The sequence below is a fragment of the Amblyomma mixtum genome, chromosome 4, assembly GCF_055824585.1.
Source record: "Amblyomma mixtum isolate Tamu chromosome 4, ASM5582458v1, whole genome shotgun sequence".
NCBI classification, from domain to species: domain Eukaryota; kingdom Metazoa; phylum Arthropoda; class Arachnida; order Ixodida; family Ixodidae; genus Amblyomma; species Amblyomma mixtum.
This window is the reverse complement of record NC_143015.1, coordinates 148,288,831-148,309,186: the sequence shown is the minus strand read 5'-3', so window position 1 is coordinate 148,309,186 and position 20,356 is coordinate 148,288,831. Positions and strand designations below refer to the sequence as shown.

Sequence of the window (20,356 nt, the reverse complement as noted above, 5' to 3'; positions counted from 1 at the left end):
TTCTTGTGTGCTATGGATATCCTTTTAGCCTACCATGGGTGTTTCTTTTGAGTAGATAGTGAGTTGACTTCCAGCTCTTTAAAACGAATTTCAAGAGCGCGTTTCCTAATGCCTACTGCATGCCGAACTGCATGCAGAATGCATTCGGAATTGTATAGTGTTTTTGGTGATAGGAATCTAGAGCAATGAACAAAAATTATTGTGTGTACCATCAAAATGATTTTGCTCGGTGTTTGAAGCTGGTTTTGTTTTTTCGTTTGTCACTGCTTCGTGGGTAGTTGCAGCAGAGCTCGCGTCACGGTCATGCTAGAGCTGCTGGGCAGGCTTCAGCAGAAGTATGAAGTCCAAAACGTTTTCATCTGGGCCATGCTTTATTTCTTCTGCACCAAAATGCAGCGGTTCTGCGCATGCTGTATGGGTCTGGCTTGGTGACTGTGCCCACGCACGATTCAGAAGTGGATCTGGGGCCAAACCTTTCCTATTCCGAACTGTTGTACACGATAAAGCAGGTCGAGCACCGCAGTTTAGTAATTTAGTTTGTAACCACTGCTGCCTTGTATGGGCCCCCAGGCACCTTTCAAGCTGTCGTAGAACAGCTTTTACGCCTGGGGGCCTTCAACCTCGAGTTGAAAATAAATGAATTGAATTGAGTTAACCCTTTGAAGAGACTTGGATCGCTGATAGCAGGGACCGTAAGGAACTGCTGGCGGTTTAGCATGGCCAACCACAAGATATGGCACGAAAGATTTTTGCACGTGGACACCAATGCCACGTACGTGAAAGTTCATTATCTTTCCTTTTGTGACTTGCGTACAGATGGAATTTGATAAGGACGATGATGTTCAATGCAGAGTGAGTGTGTGTGTTGCATGAGGTGTGATCGGCTGTGGCAATGGCATGGGTCTCTCATGCACTAGCCAGCGAAGCTGATTAGTTAGCACCCTCGTGGGTTCGAAACCCAGTCGCCACAATATTTTTTATTTCTCCAGGTTGGCCAAGGTTATTCCCATTCAAAGTCCTGCTTATTTCTCGCCATTCCCCGTGTCGCATGACTAACTTTAAAGCTTCACCACACACCGGCATTTTCCAGGTTACGAGGCCACTGGTGCTTTCACACTAAAAAATAAGGGGAAGCTCACTGAAGTCGCCTCTGCACAGACCGGCTATTGCACATGAATTCCTCTTACCCTGGATTTCGGGCTTTGCTCTTGCAACTTTCTCCTTATGCGAATCTGGAACATCGCTGCTCATTGCAGTGCACTGAAATCGCTTCTAATAGAAATCACTATCACAAGCAAGATGAGGCAAACTTTTATGTTTTTATAGTTTACGCCAATAATTTATCCTTATCCACTTAAGCTATCAGGTAACAGATTCGCACGCTGTCTTGTCAGCAGCTGCCTTGTATCTTTCGGTGACGAAAATGTGTAAATTGGCCAGCATGGCGACGCGCTTGTACGAGCCCATCATCGTCAGCTCGTGGCACACCCTCGACGAACTGTCGTAGTCGATTGCGTACACGGCCAGGCCATATTTGAGTGCCATTGCTGACTCTTTGGTCTCGCAGACCTGCGAAGCGTGAGAGGCCAGCAAAGGAAACACTGGCTACAAGGCATTCCCACAGCAGACACGGGCTCTGCAATTCCAAACCTGAATGTACCACAAAAGGAAGGTATGACAGTCAAAAGCTGATAGCATCAAATCTTGAGCGTTAGACTTGCAGGAGCTACTTCCTTGGAAGCTGACACGATGTAGAATTCCTGAAAATGCCCTGGTCATTACAAAAGGTTGGTATTCGATGAACTAAGAAAAGGTTGGCTATTTACATAAATGTCACATTAGAGTGCTTTACACGTGTGATATAAGCAGATTCAATTACTAAAACACACCTGCCGAGCCACATATTACGGTAGTGTTTCTTCCTTCCTTCCTTTGAAGATACTGTCATGATTCCAGTGTAGATGATTGTATGACGCATACAGATGGCAAAAATTTATTTTAAACATCAGCAATACTTGCGTCCAGTGTGAATTAATGTAAAGGTTGTTTCCTTTTGAATGGCTTGAAAAGGAAACAGATTAAATAAATACAAGAAACCACGTGTATTATATTCCAATCCGCCATTAACAGGTAAACAATAGGTTAAGCATTCGGTATTAGGACCAAATAAGTATCTCGTTAGGTTTCACAAAGTTGGATACAACTGAAGAAGGAAGCGGCAGATGCCCCTCAAAGAAGGCCCTCCAGCCAACGGTGTCAACTGACTTCCATGACGCCACAGCTAAGCCGATTGGGTCGAGGTTAATTCCCTTTCATCTGCCACACCCTGCAATGTCGGGCTAGCAGAGCAAAGGGATTGTCAACTAAGCCATGAGAATCGTTCGACACCATATGCTGGAGGGCCTGGTTTGACGGGCATTTGTCGCTTTGTTCGTGAGTTGTATCTGAGTATAACATGCATGGTTCTAGTGCAAACTTATGTTGCATGGTGCATAGCAAACTTAAGTTTTGCGGTATGCGTCGTTACACCAAGGTATGTTTTGCACGATAAGCGACATTGAATGCGGTGTTTTCTGCACATAAAAACTCGCTGCGTTTATTTCATAAACACAGATAGAAACTCTGCCGCTGTCAAGCGTTACGCAGCTATGAATGCTGGCTATCATTGTGAAATACATTATACGTGTAATTTGAATTTGATGACGTATAGTTCCCCACTCAAAACATCCCTTGGCGGTAAACTGTGCTGAAGAACAATTTAATAAGGCATGTGCCCACCTTGGCGCGCAGTGCTCGTCCGCTGTCGAAAGTCAATGTCAGGTTATCTTCCCTATTGTGTGTCAGCGAAGATTTCAGCGTGCTCATGTACTGGTAGTTGTCCCAACGCCGGTCGCCAGATGTAGGGCACACCTTGAGCATAAGTAGGGAAGAATACGTGAAAGAAGTATGGGTAATTTCCTATTTTTCTGTGAAAGGAAACTTTAAATTGTGTGAATGGAGAACAAAGAGTAATCTGCATTCCAAAGGAAGTATCTCGTAACACGTACAGCCTTTCCTGTAAGTCGCCGTGCCATTGTTTCTTGCCACGCTACTTTTTGTATCATCCTGCTCAGTTCTGTGCCCGTTCATCGTTTTTAGAGCAAGAGTTCTACTCCTCGGGGTACAACTTATGATTTCGATGTGGATGAGACAATGACCTACAATGCCTCACAAGGTCAAACCGAAATTAAGTGAGTGGTGGTTTGGCCCAAGCTATGGTAGTATGACCACACGATCATAAGGCTATGACCATTGAGTGCCTGACTTTGACCTTGACATTTGACCTTGACATTTGATTTGAGACAATGGGCCCCACACCGACAAGGACCATCAATGCCTCACAAGGTAAAGCAGAACTTAAATGCGTGGTGGTATCGCCCAAGCTATGCTACTATGACCACGTGATCATATGACCATGACTATTGGCTACCTGACCTTGACATTTGATTCGAGAGAGCGGAGACCATGCTTAACAGAGCTTTCACTCGTATAACTAGGTGCAAGCCGCATTGAACCCCAACCATTTTTTTCCTTCCCTATTCTGCACAAGTCTTTCACTGCCTTCTCTTCATTCACAACGGAAAGCGCCGACTTCTTCTTCCAACATTTGTACCAAACCATATTTGTAGCAAACCACATTTGTATCCCATATTTTATCCCATGTTTGCAGCCAATGCGTGTCACGCACTTCAGTTATTCTATCATTCTTGCAGCTGTCCAAAACAAACATTAACATCAAAAAGAGAGAACGGGGCTACCATCATGCGAAAAAATGCTAAGTTCTACAATTTTTCGCGAAATCGTGCATTTTCTGGAAACTTGGGGCCTGTACTTATGGGTTCTGTATCAAAAGAAAGGATAACAGTGGTAGGGTTTTAATGTAGTTAAACCTATTAGACCTGCGGAAGCGTGTTTGGCCTCTTTGGCCTATGGCTTTGCTGTGCTGGGTCATTGGCACATCTTGCGACGATTAGAGACTGAGGTTAAGCTGATCTGTTCGCACTGCAGTCAGAAGTTGATATGACGACAATGTGAAATGCACAGCTTGAGAGTGTGTTGCAGTTTGACACGAGGCGTGATCCTCTGTGGCAATAGCATAGTGCTCTGGGGCACTGACCAGCGAAGCTGATCTGTTCGCACCGCCATGGGTTCGAAACCCAGTTGTGGCAATATTATTTTTTATTCCTGCACCCTCAAAGTCGGGGACACCACAAGATTCTTGGTTGGGTTTGACCACGTGAATAATTCATGCCTGTCACCCGCACAGAAAAAAGAAAAAACTTTACATGTTTAAATACCAATTGATACAGAAGAAAAGTTGTCAATACCAGTGACTTGAAGTAACTCCAATACAGGAACACGAATACAATACTTGGGAACATCAGCACCAGGATGAAGAATAAAAGGAGCGCTGTATCTATGGAGTAACTCGGTTTAGCTGCAACTTTAGGCCTCTGGGAAGGGCGAAGGGAAACATTAATGAAGTGAAAGAGGTGGCAATTAATTTCCAGAGGGTTCATCAGCAGCTTCAGAGGTGCTGTAATGTTTAAGGATAGCGCAAAGACTGAAAAAAATTATGAACGATTTACTAAGCTAAACTAAATGCGACGAAAATGCGCTAACACAATCACTCTCTCCACTCGGTCACCAGCAACACTTTGCCTGTCACCCTCTCTTCGTGTTCCCTCTCCCACGTGCATTGCCTTCCTTTCTGCCACCTGCTAACTAAGGCAGTTGGCAGGTGGAGGCAGGTTCCTTATACCGGACGGCTTTATCGCTAGCGGGGCATCTAGTCATACTTTTTTTGGGGATGTTGTACACAGGAGGTGCTGTTTTTATTTTATTGCCATAGCGCTACTCCAAACACCCCAGCCCTGAGCAAGAAACTTGTAATATTGTTTTGTCTTGTAATCCAAACTAACCCGAGTTACTCGGGTAATTTCGGAGGAGTGTTGCTTAAGCTGCAGCCAATGAGACGAAGCTTGGGTGAGGTCAGGTAAGCTCGGGTATCACCTGTGCCAGTTAGCAAGCTGCAGGACAAGGATTGAACGTTGCCACTTTGTAGCTAGACCATTGTTACACCCTTCACCTATCGTGGCGTCGCTATTCTTTTCCTGCGTGCAGTTATTCAGGTTCAGGCTGCGATATGTAAAGCTTGGTGACACAAGCACTCACTGCGGTGGGCTCGAAGAAAGTTCGAAAACCGCTCTCGCATGGTGCAAACAAGCCGAAGCCATCCGGACGGCCAACTGTTTTGTCGCCCCTTACCGCAACCCGAGGCTTATACATGCGAGCTTGCATCGAGAATGAGAGGGCCAGGGCCGGGTAGGTGGTAGCGGCGGCGACGTGTCTTAGAAGGTCTATTGAGGCACCCTGCGTAGAGGAACACAGAATGGGAGGGAGCATTTGTACTGCGATAAGCCACACTGTAAATCTCTAGGCAAAAACTCAGTAAGCCGGCACTTTGCTTGTTTCCTTTACATAGATCTTGCAGGAAAACTGAAACCAAGGAGAAAAAACAGGCACCAGAGGACGCTGGCCAGTGCGACAAAGTGCGCTATGTTTGTCTCGGGCCAGTTGTGCGAACAATTTTTTGCTGGGTGAACTTACCCCTGGGTAAATTTACCGCGAAAGCAAGATGAAAAGAACTGGCAGGCCCTTCGAGAGGCGACTAAGATCACCACACCCTAGCGGGCCCCAAACTTTGCCGGTTGGGCGTGGAACATGTCGACGGATTCTCCTTCATTGGCTCGCTTCATGAAGTGCTAACAAAAAAAAGGAATATGTTTCATTACGGTGAAGCCGTTTTGTCACAGAGACATCTTGGTGCGGACGAAATGACGTGCAGAAACCCTAATGCACCATTTTTTCTTCGTTAGCTCTTAGAGCAATGAGCGAAAGTGGCGAACCCGTCGTGAAGCGGACGGCTCTTGCTTTACCGAGCTCCGCCAAAGGCACAGGCTGGTGACCTCTAGTGACAGATTTCGTTATTCAAGCGAATACTTGTTAAAGTGGAATGATGGGCTAGTTGGTCTTGGTACGTAGAATGCTTTTTTTTTTCAGGACAACAAACACAGGACGAAGAAAGGAAATACACGCAGGACGAACGCTGACTTCGACTTCTTCAACTTCAGTTGAAGTCAGCGGCGCTCATCCTGCGTGTATTTACTTTCTTCGTGCTGTGTTTGTTGTGCTGAAAAAATGCATGCTAAGCGAATACTGTTCCAGTTTTTGGTAATAATACTCTCAGGGTAAATATGACCCTATATCAAATTGTTTGTGCAGTCTGTCCCCTGGTACCTGTTTTTCGTGCCCCCTTGCAGTGTTTCTCTAACAGGTTGCTAATTGAAATGATGTACAACCAACGAACCACACTTCTTATTTTAATCGCTTTCTTCTTTCCTGCCAGTTAGGTACAAGTTCGTGTATTATGAGTTTTAAAACCGTGTTTATTATAACTGGTGGGTGTAGCAACACTAGACAGGCATTCATAAATCTGTCAACTTTTTTGATGAAACAAAGTGTGGCGCACTTGGACAAAGTTGGACTTTTTGTGCACATATCAGTGGAATGTTCTGCGTACCATGTTCTGAGTGTAACTGCTACGTTAACACGGTCTTATTACAAATGACATGAAACCAAAGACTATTAAATATATTTAGGAAGGTAATTTCAAGTTAAAAATATATTTTTGTCGTGGTTATTGTCACATTGGCAATTCGCATCTGGAAATGCAAAGTAACAAATTCTAGGCTTGCCGGTGACTGAGCACCGCGCACTCTGCCACAAAGAGCACCATAACAGGGCATTCGATGTTGTTTATGCGGTGCACAACCATTTACTAAACCTAGTGGCGCATATATTTCTTTATACTTAAACTCAGTGCCTCACCCACTTGGCGGAAATGCAGGCTGAGAATCTACAGGCTTGATTGCAGTTCACATCACCTGACATTAGAATACGTCCGTCCAAAGTGGTACTGTCCACTTTCTCATCATCATCATTTATTGTCTCTTAAGGGCCCTGGGTTGGGCATTACATAAGGTGGTGGGGGGGGGGGGGGGGGGGGAGGGGGTAACGAATAAGGTATGCATGTGGTCATCTAATTATACAGCAAAATAAAAAGCAGAGAGGCAAGGTAACGTTTTACATTTCTATAAAACCGTGGTTAATGAAAGGACCATACGGATTAAACATACAGAAAGTTTTACTTTACACCCACAAAGCTGGAGTAAAGTTACACTGGCTTTAATGAAAACTAGGTCTTCCCTGAAGGCGTAAGCCACTCTCTCTATGCAAGCAACATCTGATGCATCTTGATGTGTTCCCTTATGCGATATGTATCGGCATGGTGCTACGTGATGAGGTGCATCCATACTGAAGTTTCTTGTGCACCGTTATAGACCACAGATCTGACGGGGTGATGTGATAGGCAGAAATGCCTGAAATGCTCACCAGGGTATGACCGTAGGTAGAAGTAAAGCCCTGCGGAAATTGGTACACTGTCGGTGGCATAATGAAACAGTCCGGCCTTATGTTGTCCATGTACGAAATGTGTCCAATTGCTATGAATATTTTAGGTAGGAATATTTGCCTGCGGAGAAAGTCGAATAAATAGTTTCCTTGCAACTTCAAGCATAAATTTTCTCTTTTTCATTAAATACGCGCTCAATTTATCGCTCATAATTTGTCCGGCACAATTCAAGTAAAAAAAGGCTCAAATGTAATTAAAACCGGGAAAGTGACTGAGGGGGGGTCAGTGGCAACTGCAAATTTGTTAAAGAATGGTATACAGACATTGTGCACAAAAACCTGGACACCCTGTACAGGCAGTACCGCATGAACTCGAGAGTACCGGAATTTTGAAGAACACTAACATTATATCCTAATCCATAAGATGGGGAACGTCAAAGTCTTGAAAAATTACACATCGATCAGCTTGCTGTCTGTCACTTAGCGGGTAGTTGCTAGGTAATCGTGAACGCCATTAGAGAAATCTTGGACTTTGGTCAACCAAAGAACCAGGCTGGGCTTCGTAAAGGCTACCCGACAATAGACCACATTTGCACCACCAGTCATGTGATAGACGAATGCTTAGAATAGAACCAACCTCTATATATAGCCTTCATGGATTACTAGAAAGCATTTGGCTCAGTCGAAACCTCAGCAGCTATGCAGGCACTATTCATCTCGTATCCAAAGGTGTATTCAGAGAACACTATTTGGAACAGCAGCGGTAAAAATTAACAGAGAATACTTAAGATCTCCAATTTCCTGATTACATTGCCTTGCCGAGTTTCTCATGGGCCCAACTGCAAAGGATGGTCAAAGCTCTGAACGGGCGAAGCATACAAGTGGATCTAAAAATTAACATAAAAAACTAAAGTAATGTTCAATAGTATCGGAAAGAAACAGCAGTTTACGACAGGGAGCGTAGCACTAAAAGCGGTAAGAGAATACATCTACATAAGGCAGGCAGTGTGTGCCGATCCGACCCACAAGTGTAAAATATCTAGCAGTATAAGAACGGGGTAGAGCGCATATGGCAGGAACTCTCAGGTGATGAATAGTACTTTATCTGTATTTTGCAGGAAGTATACAGCAGCTGCATCTTACCTCGCTACAAACATCTGGGGAAGAAGCATGGAGGCTAGGAAGAATATTCAACTTATATTTAGGGCAGATTTGGTGAGAGATAGCAGGGATCTCTTTTTTGTTGAGATTAATGAGCTTACATAGCTTGATCTTGTATACACCCAAAATGAAGAAGGCTATCTCCGCGGCATGGATGACAGGATCGACTCACTGCATGAGGTTTCCGTAGCTGCGGAACAGCAACGGGTTAACCGGGGCCACGCCCAGTGATGTAATAACATGGCGAGTCCCTGTCTCCATAGGTGTCAGGCGTTCGTGAATCTTCTGTGGAAGGAAAGAAAACTTGTCAGAACGAGTGGTGGGTGCTGTTGGAGGCCAGCCAGCTTTGCCACTGCCTCTTTGAATTAGCTTTTAGAGTGAGCGCTCCACTCCTTGGGGTACAACTTCTCATTTCTTTGTGGATGAGAAAATGACCTTCAATGCCTCACAAGGTCAAACCGAACTTAACTGTGTGCTGGTTTGGCCCAAGCTATGGTAGTATGAGCACGTGATCATATGACTATGACCACTGGGAACCTGACCTTGACTTTTGACCTTGACACTTGACCTTGATGTTTGATATGAGACAGTAGGCACCACATCGACAATGGCCTTCAATGCCTCACAAGGTCAGCCCAAACTTAACTGCATGGTAATATGACCCAAGCTATGGTAGTATGATCACATGACTATGACCATTGGGTGCGTGACCTTGACATTTGATTTGAGACAGTGGAGGCCATGATTAACAGAAGCTTCGCTCATATAACTAGATTCAAGCCACGTTGAACCTCAGCCAGTTTTTTGTCGCTTTTACTGGGAAAGCATGTGCTACTGTTGCTCTCCCACCGTCACTACCCACGCCATCTCCACCCTGCAGAAGCGCCATCTCCTCCCACCTTTCGCTCCAGAAAAATTTGCCACTTATGTACTTGTAGTGTGCATATGTGACAGATTTTGACAGGCTTGTAATGAAAGTACTCACTTGAGAAAAGCATCAATGTAACCAGTGAGGGCAAGTACAACTAATTTTGCAGATTTGTCACATCAGATGTCTGATAAGTCTCTATTGTTTTTGTCCTACTGCTGCGTGTGATTCCACAGAGTGGAGACCAGGTGGAGGGCAAAGGTAGAGTACGTGGTTTGTGATAAATGACGGAGTCTCCACTCACCGAGGATTCACCCGCTGAAGCTTCACATTTACAACACCAGCATTTTCTCTACTGTCGCAGTAAAACGACTCAAGCATGTGAGAGAGATATGCGGTGGCCAGCAAGATTTCTTAGGTAGAATCATGCGTGAGCTGAACGAAATACATCTCTTTTGCTCCATAGCATTCACACTATGAACCAGCAACAATGGCTCATGCGAGGCCGTGTCTCTAACTATTCTTGGTAAATCAGCAGAGTGCAAAATATGATTTAATGGGTGGGAGGTTCAATCCCCAGCATGGCAGTATGCGCTGGATGCTCTTCATATCATTTCATTCCCTATGGGTCAGCCTCAAGGCGTTATAATTGCAGAGAGGTATCTTTTTACTTAAAGGGACCATGAAAAGAATTAAAAGCCGCTTGTAAATGTTAGAAGTGATGCTCAGAATCATTGACACCAAGTATGAGTCTTCGGAACTGAGCCGGCAATTTATTATGAATTTTTAAAAATCGTGTTTTTTAAAATTCGCGGGCCGCTTGGTGTCTTCTCTGAAACCAAAATCGGGAAAAAGACGTCACTAGTCCCATGACGTCGGCAGGCCACCACACGCTGTCATTCGCTAGAGCCGAGGCAGCTTCGACGTCACGGGCACACTTCCGGTAGCGGTGAAAATCGTCTGCTCGAGCTGCCGCGCGACCCCCTCGAGCAAGCGCGAGCGAGGGCATTGCCTTCACGCATGTTTTCAGTTTACCTCTGCCGCCTCTTTCTGTCGCGAGTTCGGGAGCCACTCGCAGTGCCTTTTTCGACCGCCCAAGATGAATACGCCTTGCTGTGTCGTCGGCTGCAAACCCAGTGACTGGCGAGGTGTTGAACTCAGGCATGTTACTCCTAGAGACGTGCGTGAGCGAGCAGCCTGGATGGAGCGCATCGGACTGCCAGCGTCGCACGCCCGCCGAAGACTCCGCGTTTGCGGTCGACACTTCGCACCTGACGCTTACTACTATAACCCAGCGCTCGTTCGACAGTCAGGCATGAATGTCAAGCACCTGAAGCTTCGACCGAAGCCGCTGCCGACACTGTTTCTTCCCGCCGGGAAGGTGAGTTTCCAGCTTACAGCGATCGGTATGAACGTTTACACGATATGATCTGCGATGGAAGACAATTTTAGAGAGATATAGCATATCGTTACCGTGTTTACGTTACCGTTTACCGGGCTCGGTTACCGTTTACCGGGCTCGGCTGGTGACATCTGCGCATGCGCGCCCTTTACCGGGCCGGTAACACTTTACGGAATCTCTTTTAGCGTTGCGGAGAGAGTTAGCGTTTGCTTGTAAACAAACATGGCGGCGCCCTGCTCACCCGCTTCGGAATAAATGCATGTCACCGCTGGATTCTTTGATGCGATAGCTCACTCAAATGGTAGCGGTTCGCTTTTATTTCGCATACCAGCTCAAGCATCGGTACTTTAACACCGCACTTGATCTCAGAGGCCACGATTTCTCTTCATCGCCGCGGCGCCCATTGACTGCGCTTGGTCACTGTTTGCTGCGCGAATGATTAACGTTAGTTCGCGCCTCGCATCGTCTGCGCCCGCGCTCATCTACGAATTGCGAAGTCCGCGTGCGCTCCACGTCTGGGGTACGTGAGGGCAGGATGCTCGAGGTTGAGCTTTTGGCTGTAAATATCGGAGAAAACTGGAAGCCCTTCTTTCCGCGGTTTAGAGAAACATGACGAACCGCTTGCCTCCTCGTAGTTTATGTTGATAATATTCCTCGGGTGGGTAATATTCCTTAAATACGTTGTTTTTTTAACGGACGCGAGCCATCTCCTTCCGGCAACCCTCAAGCTGGGAGTAGCAGACGACGCGCTCATCCTAAAGCGACCGCAGCGCCACCGCCTAGACGGCGATCGCGTGGGGCCGCTCTGCTCCCTGGCTCGCTAGAGTTACTGTATATGCTACCAGCCATGGAGGAAGGAAAAAAAATTACCGACGATTACGTTACTTCCTAATGCGAAATTAGAGCGCAGCAAATAAGCTGTTTCACCTTTTCGATAGATTGAGGCAAACAAATCGAGCAACACATGTATGCGCTATCACAGTTCTTGACAGTCATGAAGGAAGCTTTGTGGTCGGAGAAATAGAGTGATATATGTTCGACTTGGTACGCCAATGCTTGATTCTCAAAGACGAGATCTATACAAGTGCCTCGCGAGGTTGTCACAGCCGTGGGACGCGTTACGAGCGAGAGGAACGGGATGTTCTCCCGCATAAGTGTTAGGAAATTGCTGTTTGTCTTTATGTCAACATTAAAGTCCCCCACTACTAACATCGGTGTGGATCGATGGACGGTTAATGCGAGTTGCAGGAAGTGCACGACGTCTTTCGTGAGTGCGGTAGGGGCGAAGTAGGCAGCTACTACCAGCAAGCCGTTGGGCAACTTTGCGGCGCACAGTTCGCCAACTTCATCTGACGTGCCAAACATTTCGACTGGTATTGCAGAGAGACCTGTGCGCAAGTAGATAGCGACTCCCGCCGCTCTGTTGTGGTCTCTGCGAGCACCACAGCAGTATAGGAAATCTATGATTTCGAGAGGCTCTTCGGGATCCATCCAGGTTTCAGCAAAGCAAAGTACAGAGGAATGGCGCAGAATGTGATCGTGGTGTACGTCCTTGGCATGTGCGGCAAGGGAGCGTACGTTAAGAATGTGGTTGTGAATGATGAATCAAGTGCTGCCAGCGAATGACGCGTCTATTGGCTGTCTGCGTGTGTTACTGATGTGTGGTTAACATGTTAAGCTTCGCCTGTAAGAGTGGAACGCGACAGCGTCTTGCAACGCTGCCAGGGAGTCCACAGAACGCCATCGCCAATTCGGCTGTACGCCTTGCTGGACGCTGGACGGTAAATTTATTTTTTGAGGAAAGGAAATGTATCTCTCTCGCATATCTGGGTGGACACCTGCACCTCGCCGTAAGGGAAAGGGGGAAGATGGGAGTGAACGAAGACGCCGTATTAGCTAGACGCGCCTTTGTTCATTCCAAACTATTCAGCTGGCATTACGGAGTGGCTAGCGTGCTCGTATCGCACTCCGGAGACCCTGGTTCGATTCCCCAACTCGACCAATTTCGTTCTCGGTTTTATTGATTTATGCGGTCTAACTAGAAAGGTTAATTAAGCTATTTCATATTTATATTCTTGCATTTCTATCCATCGTGTTCTGTCATTAACCTGTCAATTGTTGGAACTGTCTAGGATGTTCGACACAACGTATATGAAACGAGCAACGTCTTACTGAGTGGGGAAGTGCGTGGTGGTGGAGGGAACGCGGCTTCGTACTTATGTTTTTTTTTTTTTCAGCAGCGTATTCTTCCGCGGACGCTGTTGTCGCTGCGGCGCGCGTCTTTCTTTTCTTTTCTTCTGACCTCTTCATTCTCCTCTATATTAATTAGGCTAATTGATTAATTAAGCAAATAACTAAACTCAGTCCAACTTAGTTGCAGCATCACTATACGATCCCTTTGATTGGTTGCATGGTTACTAGCCAAAGTACAATTGGCCCCATTTGAAATTCGCGCACTGTGACGTCACGAGCATTTCGACCAATTGAAAAGCGTGACATTGGGGGCGGAGCTGGTTACGAGGCCGACGCCGACGACGACGCGAAACCCAGGAACGGACGCCAAAGAGCTGCGCTCTAAAACAGGAACTCTATGGCTCGCCGGCGCAGTTTCCCAACTGTCTTTATCTGGAAACGTTGCTATCCGCGTAGCAAATTTTCCTTCCTCCAAGCGCGTAGCTAAGGAAGCAATAACACTGTAGCTTTTGTGCCAGCTTTAACATTTTCCTCTATTTTCATAGTTTTCTTCCTTGAAAAACAAAAACATAGTAATGCTTGCCATATTCACCACTAAATTCAGAAAAAAAAAAAAAAGTTTCTCCAGTCCAGAGTTCAAGCGCTTTGACTTGCTGTCACCAGATGGCGCCACTATGTTTACATCCAAAGAAGCGACGCTGCGCGCGTCAAACAGAAGGTGTTGTAGCTGCGCTTTTTACAGCATTCGCAACACAGTAAGTGCAGCGTACGCAAGTTTAGTGCGTTCTGTGTAGTAAACTTGTTCACTGGTCAGGGTACTTTTGAAGCCACTGAGTCGGCCGTTAGCAGAAAAGTAGTGAGCACGTCTTTATATACAGAGAAAAGGATGATTAAAGAGCATATGTAGCATCTCACTGCAAAGAAATGATTGCAATGCAAGCGTATTTCTGTTGGCAATAAATGTTGGAGCATCTGCCATCATCATCATTCGTTTTCGCTTTACGGTAACTTGTTACGGGAGAGACGGTATGCTAAAACGTCTTCTAGCGTGCGCAGCGCTAACCGGAAAGTCCGACGTCCGGTAACACGGTAAACGGTAACGTAAACACGGTAACGATATGCTATAACTCTCAGCGTAAAAAAAGGTGCCGCATTTACTTAGGGCACAGGACGAATTCGAAGCGTTAGCTGTCGCGGAGGGCCTTGGCCTGACGGCTACGTACTGCTGCGGTTCACATTCGGCTGCTGCTTCGACATGCAGACTCGGTCCCGACCTTCTTTCACTCTCCCGTCCGTTTTACGACCGTAATACCGTATGTTCCTTGTGTTCTAAGTCGGGCGGCGCGATTTTGCGATCCCGCAGCCGGGTGTCCAACATCATTCGACAGCTAGGCTCAGTATATGCACGGTGTTTCACGCCAAGACTTGGCAGCATCGGTGTGACGGCCGAACCAGCGCACAAAAAAATAAAACATTGTGTGAGCCGGGAACAGGTCCGGGTCCATTCTGCCAACTAGCAAAGAAACCCGACGCGCGCCGCAATCCAAGAAAGCGCCGAGACCGGAGAGACGCTGCCGACACACGCTGCTCCTCGGGAGTGCGACAACCGGAAATTGTAAACCGAACGTCAGCGAATGACGTTTTCATGGGCGGAGCCCAGTCCCGTAGCTGTTTTCTTTATTTTTTTATGGTGCCCCGCGCGTACGAGTTGAGGGGGGAGATGAGGAGGGTCATTTTTAATCGCCTATAACTTCGTTGTTATTGATGCTAGCTCAAAAATTCTTGCGCTGGAGTGACGAGTGATGGATTGCCTATCTTTACATAATCTCAATTAATTTGTTTCATAGTCCCTTTAATGCCAGGTAGTGAATGATTTGTGGGCTACACTGTGCTTAAAACCGGGAACAGCCTCTTGACTGGATACCAGCAGTGATGATAAGAGTGGCATGTGAAAAAGGGAAATACAGATTAGGTCACGGCTTGGGCGAGATAAATCCTTATGGGCCAAACTGAGAGCTTTATGACCCTGGTATTCCGCACAGGGAATCAGCCTAATTTATTAAGAGGCTATGTCCAATAAGCGCACTCTGCATATGGCACACCCTAAAAAAGGGCACTCACAAAAATACGAAACAGTTCGCTTTTGTCCGCCTAAGACAATGATCGGGAGGAGCGTTCCCTCGCAACGCTGCGTTCATTACCTTCAGAATGCTCAGAGCCTTGGTTATGTGGTGCACAGAGGTGTAGTCCAGGTAGGCGTTTAGAAAACCGAGGTGCGATATGTTGTGCTGCCAGAGTTGGTCAAGGCCAGCGTCGAAATGTGCCATCGTGTGTTCGTTTTCTATGTCTGGCGAACTGAAAAAGAATAGTAGCAGAACAGTCGCGCATACATTGGGAAATTGGGAAGACATAGCCAGATGTTGTGATGGACAGCTAGCTCTAAACTTGCACGAGTTGGATGTTTACCGAATGAAGAAGAGGTTTCGACAAGAGAATAAATCTCATTTCCTCTACGAATTTCATAGATCAAATTATGGCAAAGTCAAGCTAAGCTTAGTGATATAATAATTATTCTTGAAGCATAACATATGACTCAAGCAATTAATTCAGGGAAAATGGAAAATGTATACCTTGCTAAACTATGTCTGTTGTTCTCCTGCCTCATGCATCACTTCTGTTTACAAACTTGCTTCTACAGCTTCAGCTGTATAAGGCAGCATTTGTTGGATTTCACGTTGCCCAGCGTCCGTGAAAATCCATCCTGTGCCGTCTGCAGAGACTCCATGATCAGTTTTCTGTGAAAATTCGGGGGGCACCTATAGGTGTACTAACCCTAATAGCACAAATTGTTGCTGGAACATTGCACCAATATTACCATTTTAGGTTGCATTAACGCGGCTAGTGCCCTCCTTTGGCAATGTCAAGACAACATAAGTGCAAAAACATTGCTGCAATATTTTCCGCGATGTTGTGCCCACATTTGACACAGTACGGTGCAACATTGCCACAATGTTTCATAACATAAATGTAACATTCTTGAAAAGTTCAGCAACCCTGTACAAGCATGCAGGCCTGCCAGTTGGTAAGCTTCACAACATATCATAACCCTTTGCTAGAATCAACGAGAGCGTCCGACACTTGAGTTCCACAATACAGCACAACATGCAACTCGTACACTCGCCTCTGAACGGATAACATGAGTCAAGCTTATATAGCCGTCACTGAAGGGTGTCCCAAGGGTGATAGTGAAGAATGGGAAATAAACAAAGCTTTGTGACAAATTAATGGAATTGTGTATGCAATCTATGGCAGGCGCAAAGAAAAGGCTTAGTTGCAAAGTACTGTTAGTTGAAAAAAAAAATGTTTACTGTAACAACAGTCGGATAATTTCTGCAACCCTGTGCTTGAAATATATTTATAATGTTGCATTATTGTTATGATTTAAGCAATATAATAACGTTCACCACGCTATATTGCCTGAACGTTGCATTCCAATGATGGCAGATGGCATGTCATCCTAACCAATTTCTGAGCATGCAGCTGCAATGTCAGCAGATAGTGTCATCCTGACCGACTTATGGATACGTTGCTGCAACGTTAAAGTATGCTGCACAACATTCTAAAACATTGGCAACATTGTCATAACATTCTGGCGACATTTTGTGCTGCTAGAGAAGAGGGTTCTGGAAAAATTCGTTCTCGTTATTGTTATTTGGTGGGGGGGGGGGGGGGGGGGGGGTTGAATAACGATTTTCAGTCACAGACAACATAGCTGCAAATATGTTTCCGTAGCAAACAGTAATTGTCTTGTATTTTCGGTGATGGAAATCTACCCGAGGGTTTGGGCAACATACCGTGCCATTAAAGGTGAGTGCGCTAGAGGACAGTGTACTGCCTTTTAGCCCCCATACAGTCTCTTTCATGCATAGTTTGAACCCTATAGACTAACTACAGCGTACAACTGCGCTAAAATCCACTGCCCCTTTAGTATTTTTCTAATAATTTTTATTTCTCAATTTGAAAGAGCTTCTTTCTGCCACATTCGATATTTGGCTGAGCAGCTTGTAATGTGGGGTTAATGTGGCTTGTCATTTACTTTGAATATTTGGTTTTACTATTATCGTTGTTCACATTTTGTTAGCCCTTGTGCAGCTGTTTTCACTGTTCAAGCTTCATATTTTTCTTCCATAGGCTGCTGTTTTCACATTCCACGTCCTCCCGCTATCCTGAAGGCCAGTATAGTGCCTGAGAATGTGCACTCCGTTGAACCGCCGTCTCTCTGTTGGCACCCATTTGCAAGGATCGCACCATTTGCAAGGTTGTGTGGCTTCTGCATGGTGCGCACTTATAATTTATTTCTTCCACCTTGATCTTTTTGCTCTTATTTTCCTTGCGTTTTTTTTTTCATTGATCATTTTTGTCCAAAAAGAGAGTCTCCCCTGTTGGTATCGCTCGTGTAACTCAGACAACCTTTCCTTTCCCCTGGTTGCAGCCCAGAAGCGTGATGTTGAAGTGGAGATCATCTGGATTTTTTGGCTTGTACCCTTTCGCTAAATTTTACCTCTCTTCAAATACCCCAATAATATTTACGCACCGCAGCGCCATACAGACAGACAGACAAACAGGCGGATGGACGGACGGATGGACGGACGGACATAGAGACAGACAGAAAATGAACAAAGATTGACGGCAAGCATTAGCCCGCTATGCAACGTTTATACAACAGGACTTGTTATGGTCTCGTTGGCCATTACAGACACGCACGGACAGGTTGATGGATAGATAAAATGGATAGCGAGATAGGTAGATAGATTGATGGGTAGATAGATACATACATGCTATAGATTGAGCTCGATAGAAGATCTCGCTCCCACCACTAATGTATTGCAGGTAGGCACATATATCAACGTAAGCGTGCATATGTATTTCTTTTATATTGCGTGTTCGGTAAGAATTGGTGCTGTCGAAGTGTATTGAAATCTCTCTGGTGCGAGGTGCAGCAGTATGTCGAGCAGCTCCACTCACTCGATCGCGAAGGACATGCCGAATTGTGTGCGTGTCACTAGCGCCGCCATGCGGATGAATTCCCCTGCGGTGGTCTGCATGTCCACAGGCAACTTGCTGGCACGCGTCTGGTAGAGTGAGTCGTAGAAAAGCACGTCGCAGAACCCATCGGGGGGCGGGAGGCTGAACCTGCCCACGGTGACGGTGCACACAAACGGAACTCCCATTATCGGCGGGCTCGTTGCTGAGCGGGAGAGAGAGAAAAATGGGAGAGTCATCCATGTAGCATCCGGAGGGGACACTTAAGCTTCGCCTCAAGGGTACGAAGTAACAGGGTTAATAGGTTAATGCATGCCCATATATGCGAAACTCGTCATTCTGAACGCAACATTCATAAATCGCTCAGGAGTCCTCATACCACTCCTCGCGCAGTGATGCACCACTCCCCTGAAGGCTAATTGCCCTGAAGGCGACTCTGAAGGCTAAAGGGAATTTTGTTCTCGCAACCTGTGCATCGTGTCGTGCGTGTGTGCTTGTGTCCTACTTTAATTATACCGTTATGCGCATGTGACTATGTAAAGAGATTTCTTGTACAGTGTACAGTCGGGGACAAAAGTCCCTGGACCACGTTATCTGCAAAAGAAGCCGACAGCTCTATTACTAGCCGTGGGTTGGAGACCACACTTGTGGAGGTGAAAGTCGAAATTTTATTTTTTTTTACCTCAACAAATCTGAACTCTAGCCGCTGGTTGATAACAGCGCTATCGGCTTCATTTGCGCATCACGTACGTGGTCCAGAGACTTTTGTCTCCGACTGTACCTCTCCCCCCCTACCCTTTCTGACTGTCCCTCGCCTCTTTCATTTCATTTCTACACCCTGTCAGCTATTCTTTCATTTCCACTGTCCCAGCTCAGGTGCTTCCCGTAGTGATAGCAGGTGCAGGGGCTAAAGATCTTTTCCCTTCCTTTTATTTTATGTTTATTAAAACCACTACTGCTACTGCTAAGCTCAGAGTTGCCGCCGAACATGCGCTCTGACAGTACTGCGTTGAAAATTACGAGACGATCAGACATCTGAAGCTGCAGCTTTGGGAAAGCTGTTGGATTTTCCCTCAATGATTAATCTAATGATTTTACGGTAATGGATGATTTTGGAGGACTCACACATGTGACAGACGATTACGATAGTCGGCAAAATGAAATTATAGTGCAGTCGCCTGCCACCGCTGGCAGGTAGCATGTCACGCTATACTAGCTACCCTCCGCGATCTTCCTGTGGCAGCCACCTTCAGGTTGTCCATTCTTCGACTCTCGACGTGGCAGGTGGCATTTCGCTCTGCTACTACCTACATTGGTTGCCAGGTGTCGTATTACGCCGACAGCGCCGACGCTGACTACTTGCTCTAGAGCGCAGCTCTTAGATACCAGTTGGTACCAGAGCTGCGCTCTAAATTAAGCAGGTGCGAATCGGCAAGGCTCAACATACTTTGTTTGAGCATTATATTCGGCTGCGTCAGAGGCACTTTGTGCGCGTGTTAAGGCTTCCCCCATCAGCGACACACTAAACTATACATATATAGGTGGTCATCAGTCTACACAGTGGCAAGGAAGCCTGCATGTTGACATGCGCCACCCACGTTCGTGTAAAGTAGCAGCGGATATTACGAAGAAATCGCAGGGCGTCTGCTACTTCAATACAGTGAGGTTCATCCCTAACTCTTAACAGAACCCATAAACACTTGGAACTAGAGGATACCTGAGGCGGCAGAATTATTTCACCTGATATTCAGAAACAACTCAATACGTGAAGATGGAAGCCGTTGCAGTGGCTCAGTGGTTATAGTGCTCGGCTGCTGATCTGAAAGACGCGGGTTCGATCCCAGCCACGGCGGCCGCATTTCGATGGAGGTGAAATTCTAGAGGTCCGTTTACTATGTGACAACATTGCATGTTAAAGTACCCCACGTGGTCAATATTATCCGGAGCTATCCACTACGGCGACTCGATCATTACCTGGGTCATTTTGGGACGTCAAGTCTCATTACTAATCAAATTAACCAATCGTGAAGGTGGGCAATGGGCCAGTTGGGTGGTCACCTTGAGCAGGATAACAAGCACAAATGAGGAATGAGGTATAGGTACACAACAGCGACATTGTTAATGTAAGCTTCCAATGTATCTCGTTTGCGAACGCTATTCCTTCGTAATATATCGCG

The 20,356-nt window shown here is 46.1% G+C and overlaps 2 protein-coding genes across 2 annotated transcripts in view; both read right to left on the bottom strand.

Annotated features, from left to right (window-relative positions):
• Window positions 1-1,283: 1,283 nt before the first annotated feature.
• Window positions 1,284-2,973, bottom strand: LOC149348700 (uncharacterized). The gene is made up of 2 exons (XM_089588272.1): window positions 2,779-2,973; window positions 1,284-1,569 (listed from the first exon to the last, which is right to left on the bottom strand). The coding sequence occupies exons 1-2, from the start codon at window positions 2,917-2,919 to the stop codon at window positions 1,363-1,365; spliced, it is 348 nt and encodes a 115-aa protein (XP_089444398.1). The 5' UTR covers window positions 2,920-2,973; the 3' UTR covers window positions 1,284-1,362.
• Window positions 2,777-20,356, bottom strand: part of LOC149348699 (uncharacterized) — a 54,441-nt gene continuing 36,861 nt past the window's right edge. The window contains exons 4-8 of the mRNA XM_089541829.1: window positions 18,162-18,384; window positions 15,338-15,491; window positions 8,846-8,958; window positions 5,215-5,412; window positions 2,777-2,910 (exon numbers count right to left, since the gene is read on the bottom strand). Of these exons, the coding sequence (XP_089397955.1) occupies window positions 5,400-5,412; window positions 8,846-8,958; window positions 15,338-15,491; window positions 18,162-18,384 (503 nt within the window). The 3' untranslated portion in view covers window positions 2,777-2,910; window positions 5,215-5,399. The remainder of the gene's footprint in view (window positions 2,911-5,214; window positions 5,413-8,845; window positions 8,959-15,337; window positions 15,492-18,161; window positions 18,385-20,356) is intronic.